General features: G+C 28.9%; 2 protein-coding genes across 2 annotated transcripts in view; one reads left to right on the top strand and one right to left on the bottom strand.

The window, feature by feature from the left end:
- Nucleotides 1-1,450: 1,450 nt before the first annotated feature.
- The window catches only part of LOC113383414 (macro domain-containing protein mll7730-like), a 36,891-nt gene continuing 26,213 nt past the window's right edge, over nt 1,451-12,128 (bottom strand). The window contains exons 3-7 of the mRNA XM_026621682.1: nt 2,255-2,666; nt 2,095-2,187; nt 1,961-2,036; nt 1,521-1,807; nt 1,451-1,456 (exon numbers count right to left, since the gene is read on the bottom strand). Coding sequence (XP_026477467.1) covers nt 1,451-1,456; nt 1,521-1,807; nt 1,961-2,036; nt 2,095-2,187; nt 2,255-2,635 — 843 coding nt within the window. The 5' untranslated portion in view covers nt 2,636-2,666. The remainder of the gene's footprint in view (nt 1,457-1,520; nt 1,808-1,960; nt 2,037-2,094; nt 2,188-2,254; nt 2,667-12,128) is intronic.
- LOC113383413 lies at nt 2,956-5,300 on the top strand. The gene is made up of 5 exons (XM_026621681.1): nt 2,956-2,995; nt 3,358-3,476; nt 3,580-3,717; nt 3,781-3,897; nt 4,848-5,300. Exons 1-5 carry the CDS (start codon nt 2,956-2,958, stop codon nt 5,298-5,300), a joined length of 867 nt encoding a protein of 288 aa, XP_026477466.1.

The following is a 12,128-nucleotide window of genomic DNA, read 5'->3' as shown; positions in this document are numbered from 1 at the left end:
CAAAGTCAAGAGCATACAAAATAATCTCGGGGCTTTGGTAATTCTTTATCTAAATGATGTATGGTACTTACATATCAAAACAAAGATTATAAGTACTTTAAACAACCAAAACAATCACACTTCAAAATATATGGATACAAAAAAGATCACACAGGGAAGTAAAATTAACATATATGATTCCGTGGCACTAGGAAACTGTGCATAAATAGCAAATATGTCTAAAAATTAAGTACTGAGTATTTAACAGAAATTATAAATCTTTATAAGTATTTCTATTACATTTTGCCTTAATTTGGGGCTATTTTTAATTAGTCTGCGCGAGTCTTTTTTGTACCAGTAAATAAAAATCTAAGTTTGGTCGAATTTATTCCCCAAGATGATATTTTGAGCTGCAATTTCAAATTTATTCTATGTTTATACAAGGTGCACCTGCCCAAAATGTTTTACTACTCGTATCGGCGTTCTTACGTATTGCGGCTTTTAACAGTATTTATTTCAACATTTAGCAATTAGATATAAAAGTAAATACACTTTACAAATTAAACAATTATTTCAGTCAGAATCTTAAAGAATTGACATTATTCCAAAGCCTACCTGTCAAGCTCTAGATACAATGCACCCAATATATAACCGTAATGCACTATTTAAACCACTTTTTTTCACATCCAAATAACATTTCCACAACCTCCGAACATTAATCTCCAAAACCTTCAAAATAGTAATAACCCATTTATCTTTAATTCATTAAAGATTCTCCATTACTTCACGCTAAAACCACACACATAGTAAAACTTTTTAAAATGGCGGCTGTCGCCTCGTTCGCATTCGGATCGATGGTGCAAGTGCCGACGTGCGTCTGTGAATCATCGGTCTCTGGCCTCGACAGGACGAGGGTATTGCTATCGGGAACGTACGCGTTTTCTCGTACTTATGCAACAGACGTCATACTTTGCCGGAATATGGCAGATAGCGCTTAGGTGATGTGACGGCATTAATTGTAAGTGTTGCACAAAGGCGCACTTTTTGAAATGAAATTGGAAAACGCTCGAACACTTTTTTTTACAGATTCATAGAAAATTACTAGTGTTTCACAATAGTAATTTCTTTTAGCAACTAGACTACATACCAATATTAATATATCTGATTAACAGCCATAAAGAAAGTGTTTTTACTATTTTCCTCAGCAAAATCATTCTTACAATGTACAATTATACTCCAGGTACCATTATTAGAAATCCTCCAATCATTAAATAAAGCAATTTTAGTGGTAAATGTTAAAATATGAATCTTCTAAACTCAGCACAACTGATATATCCACAGCTGATGAGTACATATTGAATACGTAGATACCTATTTCACTTGTGTGAAATAAAAAAATGCAGTTTTAATATACACAAGTACAAAAGAAATATATTTGTAGTCTAACTTAATTACAGTCCTTCCATTACATTTATAACTATAAAATTCATATAAAAACAAACATTTCACAACTCAAAACAATATTTTTAAAGGCCCCTTACCGGAAAGTAGATTTGAAGCATCTTCTCATAGATTATAAGATCTTTTTCTAAGAAAACACAAAATATGATACGATCAACAAGTTGCTCATTCTTTTCTAAGAACTCTCTTGACAATCTGCAGGCAATTCTAGCGGCAGCAACATCAGGGTATCGGTAGATTCCAGTAGAAATACAAGGGAATGCAATTGAACGTAACTGCTTAGCTTGCATTTCATCGAAACAACTTTTATAACATGATTTTAAGAGGTCTGGTTTCTCTCCTACTGGCCCCACGGTGTGAATAATATCTGTAATAAATGAAATAGTAATAACACACATTTAAATGGTACAAATATACTAAAAAACATGTCTTAAAAATGTGGTACATCTTATGCATATGTTCTAAGTAAATGGACTTTAGCTTGACAAATACTTTTGGATAAAATATTTAAAGTACTAACATTTTGCTGGTAATTTATAGCCACCAGTCGTTTTAGCTTTGCCAGTTTGACAGCCATTGAGTGTTCTACATTCGATCTGAAAATGACAACATTTTTCATAAAAAATATGGGATGAACTAGTTATTATGATGTACCTTTAGGTTGGGGCCTGCAGCTCTGTGAATAACACCATCGACACCACCTCCTCCGAGCAAACGTTCATTAGCAGCATTAACGATAGCATCAATCTAATGGTAATAATAAATTATATTACTATATTTTTGACTTAATCAAGCATTGAGTAAGAAATGTTACCTCAAGTGTCGTGATGTCTCCATGCCATACAGATACCTTGTTACACAATTTTTGATCAAGACTTGCATTCATCAAACCTATATCAAAATCTAAATCTAAGGGGGTCAGATCATGTATTCTTTCCCTGTTTTGGTTAAAATGGTCCTTCCAAGTGATGACATCGTCAAGAGTGAAATAGTTTGTTTTGCATTCATAAAAGTTCCTTTTATTCTCGACTGACATGTCGAGAAATTTATACTTTTCAGATTCCCACAAAGCCATCATAGGATGCAATTTAGGTTGTCGGCTCTCTATTTCTGCTTCGTTATTAATTATCTTTAAAAATCTTACAGCTGGCCGTATTTTGGCGGCGACTGTCAAAATTTTCCAGTTGTTGATCATTTTGGAAAACAGTTATCAAGGGTTGGTGCGCCTGTCGTTAGATGTCACAACCGTAGAGGTTCATATCATAATTTTTTTTGAAATAATTATTTTTCTGCGACTAAAAACATACTTAGTAATGACCAATGTACATTAATTTAATTTTTTATTTTTAAAATGAAACAATAGATACACGATTTCACCGGCATGGCCATCCAAAATATATACATATCGATTTGAGCTACGGCGCCGAATCCGAATGTATCAAATATTGTGCTTACGACCTTAGAATATTATGTCATATACTGCGTAAGAATTAAAATTATTTAAAAAAATTCAAGATGTGTAATTTAGCGTTGTTAATAAAAGCTGTTCTAATAGGTAAATACGAATGTCTTAAATTCATAATGAATAAAATAATACGCCTATTTCAGTGACCACGAATACATCACATTTCTTACCATTGGTTATTTCATACCAATAGGCGTATATTTTGTACATGAAAACCTTATATTCTCTATTTTTCTTGTATTTTGCTCTAAAATTACCTTAATATAATTCATATTTCGAATCTGTGTAACATAATCTGACAATCACAATTTTCAACTTACTATTTTTCTATCCAAAAGACCACTACTCAAAAATTCAATAAATTCATATTTACTATTTTCACTTGTAAATTTAATTTTATGATTTTTGCTATTACAAATTAAGTAAATTTTCATTTCCCATTTCCTTTTCAGCACATTTAGTAAATGTGATTTGTAGTCTTCAACTAGAAGGACTTTCAACAAAAAAACCTAGGACAACTAAATACCAAAAATCCACACCTTCCTCAGTGCTGGACACACATTCCCAAGGAGTTAGTATAATATATATATATATATATATATATATATATATATATATATATATTTTAAACATTGTTTGGATGGATTGTTCAATTAATACTTATTATTTTTCAGGAAGAATATAGGCCTCCACCGACACCATCCACCACATCCTTGTACAGAGTTAATAATTCAAATGGTATCACTTGTATTTTAATGAAAACAGATGCTTTAATAAGCATCCAGTATAGAGATAAATTGGGAGAAGACAAAGTAAGAACTTTGTGTTATAGTGATTCTAAGAAAAAGTACTAAATCATTTGTTTAAATTTACAGGAGGCCGACAGTTTTGTGCCTGATAATGCAAAAGTAACTGGTGATTGCAAATATGAAGATACTGCTTCCATGACAATATCATGGAAAGGATTTAATTTGGCATTTGGATTTGCAAAGGTAGGAACATTCATTATTTTAATAAAATATTGATAACATGGCCGATTTTTCATGGGTTTAATAATAAACTTCATAATAACCCTTATATAAATGGACTGTTTTGGTAAAAATGTAGCATAACTATCTGTTTAAAATGATGGAAGATTCTAGAATATTTTTTAAATTTTTCATGAATTCTAGCCCTGAATTATTGTTCGCAAAAACCTTAATCTCAGACACCAAAAAAATATGAAAACTTCTCTATAATAGCACATCCTTCCTAACTTGCTATTATAAAACAAAGTTACACCCAACAAAATAGTCTGTATGAAAGTGTGGGTGTTAAATTATCAAAAGTATTTTTAAAACAAAATTTCAAATTCTCTATAAATTGTAATTTCAGATACCAAATATCAAAAAATCTGCTTCTACTCTAGTAGTATCCACTTAACTTACTATTCTTTTACCAAAAAATAAGAGATCCAAAATAAAAGACCATTATTATTTTGTGATAAATTTAATAAGCAAAGCATAAATTTGATTGAAAATCAGAAACGTGTCTTTAGTAAAGATTATTTGCTGGATATTGCTTTAGCATCAACGTTTATAAAATAGAGACATTATCTTGATTTAATAGTGAACACATCATATGTGATTTTACCTCAGGCTATTCAATATATATGGATTCAGGAAATGCATACCTTAGAAATCCTGCAAAAATTTCTTCTACATTTGTATTCTAGGCATAATTCCTACTTTATTTCCTGTATTTTCTTCCCATATTGCTCACTCTAAATTTGAGAAATGCATGTCTTAGTAGTCCTCTAAATTATCTTTCCATTTATACTTCAGGTTCAAATCCTTCTTCGCTTCTTCTCAGTGAAAGTGTCCTTTTAATTTCCAGTAAATCCTGAATGTATTCAATAATTTTATTTTGTAATGTTCAATGTGAATTCCAATTTCTCTCCTAGACGCCCGGTGGAGAAAGATGGTACGTCAACAAAGTCGACTTATCATACTCCACATCTAACAAATTATTCGAACATGTCGACAAACCTCGTGTCGACCTGGACCTGAGCACCCCACCTGGAAGGTCAACCCTTCTATTTCCCACCCCTGTTGGCAAGTCATTTAAATGTGATTCGGAGACTGCAGTAGATCTGACAAATTACGATGAAAACATAGATACTACCCAAAGCGCCAAAGTTTATTTGAGAGATTTTCGTTTGCAAGCTTTTATGTACAAAGCGGATAATAATTTTGGGCCCCCTTTTGGTTGCACCTTGGGCGGCAGTGTGCGGTCAGAAACGGCCCCAATTGCGGTAGGATCGACGTTGGCGATTGCTGTTTTGTGTACTGTGACGGGATATGGGGTTTTTAGATATATGAAAGTTAAAAAGGTTCAGTATGATACTATGGAGTAAACTGTAAGTACCAATTACTTTTTTTAAACGTGAAAAAATCCTTTAAAGGATAAGAGTTGATTTGGACTAGAAAATCTTTATTTTACATCGTTTAGTTTCCAAGAAGTATGTTCTTCAATACTGGTCCTGAACATTATCCTATTCTGAATGTCCTTACAGTAATTTTGTCTTTAATATCAGGCCATCATATTTCACTACAAATATTAAGCTATTCGTGAAGCAACTTTGGATTTTCTATCAAAAGGTAATTTTGAAACTTTTAAAACAAATTGTTTACAAAACAATAAATAATCCATTCATTTGATACCATTTGTTTTTATCAAATTATTCAAATTATTAGTTACTAAACAATTTTTTCTACATAAAAAAACCTGATGATAACCTTTCTAGTTGCTTTTCTATATCCAAAAATGTTGTTTCTTTTATATAATTTATACTTAATAATTAAAAATGTGCAAGTATACTCTCTGATAACTATAAATAATAAATGTAACATAATTAAAATATAAACTTATCATATATTCTTAAATATAAATTCTGTGTTTTAAGCATTGCAAAATTTTGTACATAGCTTGTCTAACTGCCTCAAAAAGCATTTTAATTATTTCTAATTACTGCTATAGTGTTTATAATATTTTAATATTCAAATTTTCAATGTAGTGTATTCATTAATGTACAGAGAGTTACATAATTCTATCATATTAAAAAATATTAAAAATATTTCATATAATAATTGTTATAATATATGCTGAGTGCACAGGCGCAAAGAAAAATATGTAATTAAGAGTTGAAATTCGTCTTCCATGTCTAATTAATATATACATAAGATATATAAATATTAAACTTAAACAAAAATATTATATTATATTGACAAAAGCATACAAATATATTTTGCTGCTGGAGTTATAGATTTTTGAATCTTGCATGTGTATTAAAAAATAACAAAAAAAATCCTCCTAAAAAGGCTAGAAACCACGTGCATTTTTTAAATAATTTCATAAAGTTTAAAATAATTTAATTTTATGTAGTTACAAAATACCTTAAAAGTCTTGACAAAAAAAATTATTAAAAATAAACATATTATTCGGTCAAAATATTTAAAAAAAATATATACGAGTATGCAAGATTCTTAGTAATTTCATTATTGATTCTAATATAAAAAGCCAATATAGTTTTTAAAACTATTATAAATTACTTGTAGCATTTTTATTTAACTGTGTTTCATAAAACAATTTTATAATATTAGGCCTTTTCACACATTCTTTTAAAAATAATTAATTTTATTAAAGAGTTCTTAATATTTTATAGTAAAATGCCTTGCTATTTTAATTTTAATTGTTTATTTGTACTTTTGCCAAATGTGTGATTAGGCTTTAGATTTATCTACATATCAGTATGTTTTACAAAAAAAACATACAATAATATATATTATACTCATAAATATAGACAAAATATTCTCATTACTTATTATTATGCTGTCAGCAAATAAAATTGTTACTAATATTTCAACGGCACCTAAAATAAAATTTTGAAATGATATCTAAAGACCACTTTTATATTTCTAAAAGGTTGAATATGTATCAATGCCTTTCTCATCAGTTTGAAAACTCATTTAGATATCTAATTAGTCTTATAGATAAAGATTGATAGTAAAATATGCATATTGTATATGTCGAAGTGTTACAATTGATCAAATAAATAGATGTGGTTATAAAAAGGTAATTTCAATTGCCCCAAATTGACAATGTTGGAGGCAACATTTGTACCCAAAAACATATTTCCCGAAGAAGTTGTTTTTGCAACAAAATCCGATTTGCTCATTTTTTTGTTTTCTCGATGTGTAATTATTTCACGTAGTTATAGAATTTATTAAAACACCCCGTCGATAATTCAGGTTATTGGGTTATAATTCAACCCTTGTAGCTGAGGATTGTATTAAACACTGATTTGTTTGTATATTATGTATTTGTTGCAGTTCTAATTACAATCACTGATTTATTACTAAGTTTTAATGAAAGAAGATATATTTATTGGTTATTTATTATACATCTTGTTGCGGGGACTTTTCTTTTAGAAGTGAACAACTAGTTCAATTAAAACACAACGCTACCCCCTCTACCAGGAGTAGCAACCATTTCGTGTAAAGCTTAATGCCCTGAAGGTTGTCACCTTCATAGCCAATATAATAAAACGAAAATACGTCCGAACACGATGTTTGATATCATTCTGAAGCCTTTTACTCCAAAATTTGACCATTTATTCTTATATTAGTATGCAAGACTTCAGTGAAGCCAATAAATCATCTATTTCCAAAAATGTAATATATTTTTTTTTGGCTTAGAAGACTAACACTTTGAAACGATACCGACAAGGTTCCGTACCAGAAATATCTTAAAAATGTATTTATTTCCAAATAAATCATTTGCCCATTGTACTTAACAAATTATCTGCTGTAATCCGAAGCTTTTGGATGTGGAGGATCTTTTCGAAACAACTTTATGTATATATACAAAAATGTACATTTGTGTGTTTATATTTATGTGTATTAAGTGTATGTGTATAATTTTGTGTTTCTACAATATATATTCTAGGGGTTTGTGCTTTTCACGCCATATTACACAATGAACGTCGAACACCCTTATTACAATAGAGAGTGTCATATGACAAACAGCTACTGGGGACAACATGATGATGTTCTTAACGAGAAAATTATATGTGAAGAGCATAATTTTACATCTGGATAAATCATAATAATGGATGTAAATTATTGAAGTCCCGTTGGATAAAATAATATAGAAGTATCTATCAAAATTGCTCTTGATTTAAAATAAAAACCGAGGGAATGGATAGATAAATAAATAAATTCATTAGATCTTGTTCCAGGAGAGCAATAATGATAACAACGGGCATCAACTTATAGATGTATAAACTCATAATTTTTTTAATAACTTTTCTTTATTCTATTATTATTTGCAGTATTACTTGCTAAGTATAATTATTACCAAAGAATTTTTTTTTTAATTTTTGAATAAATACCGTAAAAGGCGTGACGAACTGCAAACAGATGACAAGGATTCGTGATGATGACAAATGGTACATGAAGCGAATATCCTTAGCAAAAGATGACAATTTTTGGACAAAGAAGAATGGACCAACATTTTGAAATATTCCCAAACTCATATAGAAAAGATATTATAAGATATTTAATAGTAAATCATTTACCAGTGAATATTGGCCTGACTGCCGAACAAAATAAACAATGACTTATTTTTTATTTATTTAATAAAATAGCCCACAGAGTAGCTGCAAGAAAACTATAATAATATATTTGTATATTTAAATGTATATAGTATTTTTTTTCATTTTTTATCATATAGTAATTTTGACACATGTTCTGAAATGAATAATAAGTAAAACTGTTGGATTAAAAAAAAGACTGAAAACACAAAATATTCTGACCACTGGCCTGACTGCCGTACAAATTATTTATTTAATTTATTATTTATTCAATTAATTATATATAGCTCACAGAGCAGCTGCAGAAGGACTATAATAATATAATTGTATTCAGTATATAATATAATTTTTTTTTCATTTTTTATTATATAGTAATTTTTACACCTATCTTGAAATGGACAAGTAAAACTAAAGGATTAAAAAAATTACTAAAATACAATATCTGAGATTTTGCAAATTAAAATCAAATTACTAAGAAACCATAGAATTTATCGTAAAACATAAATATTACAATTGACAAGAATAAAATATAAAACACCTCAAATAACTTGAATTTGAAAATTACATTAACATTTTAGAACCTCTGTAAGTTTCAGAATTATAAAATCTACTTCTGTTTCTTACAGTCGATGAATTTCATACATTGTGTAAAACGGAAGAGGATTATCTAAAATATATAATACGGATTATACGAATGAATACACGATTTTGCACTTTTGATAAATTTTTTTCTTTGAAAAAAAAACAACACGTTGCTAACAAAAAGATTTAAATACTTGCTTGCAATGTTGCGCAAAAAATGGTCAACTTTAAGGATAATCCTAGGAATGGAATAAAGGACACATGCAAATTTTATAGACGACGTAGTATGTTGTTTTAAATTAAAATATTAAAATACGACAATTTATATTTTTATTGGAATGTTTATGGCACTTGTGATTATAACTATTTTAGTTATATATATTATATACGTGTTGAAGAAAATAAAGATTTTGACATTGAAAATAAAATTAGAAAATTATTGGAATACCAAACATTTCCACATACAATCTTATATCATATCCACTTGTAGTTTACCATGGTTTACACCTAATTAAGAGCTTCAATAAGGACCATCCAAAGTACACTGATACCTCAGTATCTACTAACAAAATGATACAAGTGAAGAACAAAATTGCACTAGCTAGACAATTCTAAAAAATCTTTCCTCGATCCAACTCTATTTATTCCAAAACCTCACATGTGCAAATAATAAATAATGCCCTCAGTTCAAAAAAGTGTCATACATATTGCACACAAGGTCTGCACCTTTTTGCGTCAACAACAAGGGTCTACGCCCCCCAGAATTCCTTTCAAATCAAATAAACTTGTGTAATAGTTCGGAAAACAAGCACTAATCCCTGATCAGAGGTACTCGACAATGCTATTGATGTCTTTTACGGATCACCTGGCCCAGAGGAAAAGGTACTTGGGGTTAAATTATAAAAGACACATTTTAGGAACAAAATGTGATAATAACTAAATGAAATATATGTAATAAAAATAACTAGATGAAAATTATTATACTATTTACTATTTTAATTTTTTCGTTTTATTATATTGGCCATGAAGGTGACAACCTTCAGGGCATTAAGCTTTACACGGAATGGTTGCTACCCCTGGTAGAGAGGGTAGCGGAGTATTTCAATTGAACTAATTGTTCACTTCTAAAAGTAAAGTCCGCGAAACAACTTGTATAATAAATAACCAATAAATATATCTTCTTTCATTATAACTTAGTAACAAATCAGTGATTGTAGTTAGAACTGCAACAAATACATAATACATATATACAAACAAATCAGTGTTTAATACAGTCCACAGCTACAAGGGTTAAATTATAACCCAACCCAATCGAAGAAGAGTTTTAATAAATTTCATAACTACGTTGAATTGCTTTATACCTAAAAAAATATAAAATCTAGTCTTAATAGGAAATTTGGTTAGTACGATTTAAACAGAAATTATTTTTACATTTCTATTCCAATTATTTATATATTTAATAATTAGTCTCCTGTCACAATAAGAACTACATCTTAGGTTTGTCATATAACACCTAGCTTCCTCTGACATCAATTATCATCAAAAAAGCCAAAAATAAAAGTCACAAAGTATAATCCTGCCAATTTAGCATATGTTGACAAATGGACCCATATGTACCTATACACAATTTTAATTAATTAATAATAATTTATTAGATTTTGTTAAAAAAAATATGAATATAAATTTATAATCATAATCGAAATCTAAATAACTGGGTAAAAACTCTTACCACGTGTTTCGGGATTGTTTTAAATGATTTTTTTTAACATTTTTACTTATGGATAGTAGGGGCAGTACAATAATTGATACGATTAAAAGAAAATACTATTGGAATGATTAATTAAGAAAATTAAATAAAATATTCTGATAGATATATTATAAATTGTTTCAAACACACAACGCTATATATAGTTGTGTTGTAAATATTACTATCTACAAAAAAATTTTACTTAAAAAAATAAAAAAAAAAATCTGGAGATAAAAACAAATAGTACTACAAACATCCAATTATCTGCCAATATCTTTTTGCAACAAATAATTTCCCCAAAACTTCAATTGCTCAGATTTCAATCGCCAATTCACCTTATCGCCTTTATTAATTCAGCATTCCTAATTTTATTCCAAGGACCCCCAAATAATCTGACTGAAGCAATTTCGTGGCATCGTTTTACAAAATATTCATCCCCTTCGTTATCTGCATCATCCCTCTAAAAAACACTACATGGAACCTAATAAATCAAGAACCCACCCTTTCGATTATGAAAAGCACGTCCAATTAAATAATACCCTTGAGGCTAATTAGTGTCAAAACTATCGAAAAATAACATATGTTCATTAAAAAATCACGCTGATAAATGGTAAAAATAAAAAATTGATTTATCCCTTTTTTGAAAAAAAATTGTATATATTTTTATGTTCAGACTCCCCAAATAAGGAGTTAAAGTTTTTGCAAAAAATCTGACTTGCTAATTTAAAAAAATATTTATATGATTTAAAAATTAATTCGTTACTGTTGCCATTCAAATTGAAAAAAAAAACAGATCCCAAAAACTTATAGTAACAAAAACAAGCAGCATTAATTATTCTAAACGTTTTTTAGCTATAAATTATCATACAATGTATTATTTTTATTTACATATTCGGATTTGTAAATATTAATATTTCCCACATGTTATTTCAGGTCAAAACGTTGAAGTGATTTAGGTAATACAACTTTGTAATCATCTAAATAAATAAAGACATAGACATATTTATATTTATATAAATTTATGAAAAAAAGACCTGGAACTTATAAACAATTTCATGTCTCTTATATTTTTTGGTTTAAGAGTTGTTGTGTAATCTCTAATCCTTAAACAATATCCTTTATGATCCTTTAAGTGGGCAAAACTAATCATTTTTGATTACAGGATGAATCAGGAGGAGAATCTGAACAATGTAATTTAATGAAAAGGATTTAGATCCTATAAGGGTTTTTAGGGATGAACTTGTATCTCTTTTATGGGGGTG

The sequence above is a fragment of the Ctenocephalides felis genome, unplaced genomic scaffold, assembly GCF_003426905.1.
Source record: "Ctenocephalides felis isolate EL2017-DRISC unplaced genomic scaffold, ASM342690v1 CF-g0.4_SCAFFOLD_03570, whole genome shotgun sequence".
Classification (NCBI taxonomy): Eukaryota; Metazoa; Arthropoda; class Insecta; order Siphonaptera; family Pulicidae; genus Ctenocephalides; species Ctenocephalides felis.
This window is presented reverse-complemented; position numbering and strand designations above follow the sequence as displayed.

Coding starts and splice junctions, on each gene's coding strand:
- LOC113383413 (XM_026621681.1), top strand. CDS start 2,956: ATGTGTAATTTAGCGTTGTTAATAAAAGCTGTTCTAATAG. Junction 3,477..3,579: donor TGGACACACATTCCCAAGGA/GTTAGTATAATA, acceptor ATTATTTTTCAG/GAAGAATATAGGCCTCCACC. Junction 3,898..4,847: donor TGGCATTTGGATTTGCAAAG/GTAGGAACATTC, acceptor TTTCTCTCCTAG/ACGCCCGGTGGAGAAAGATG.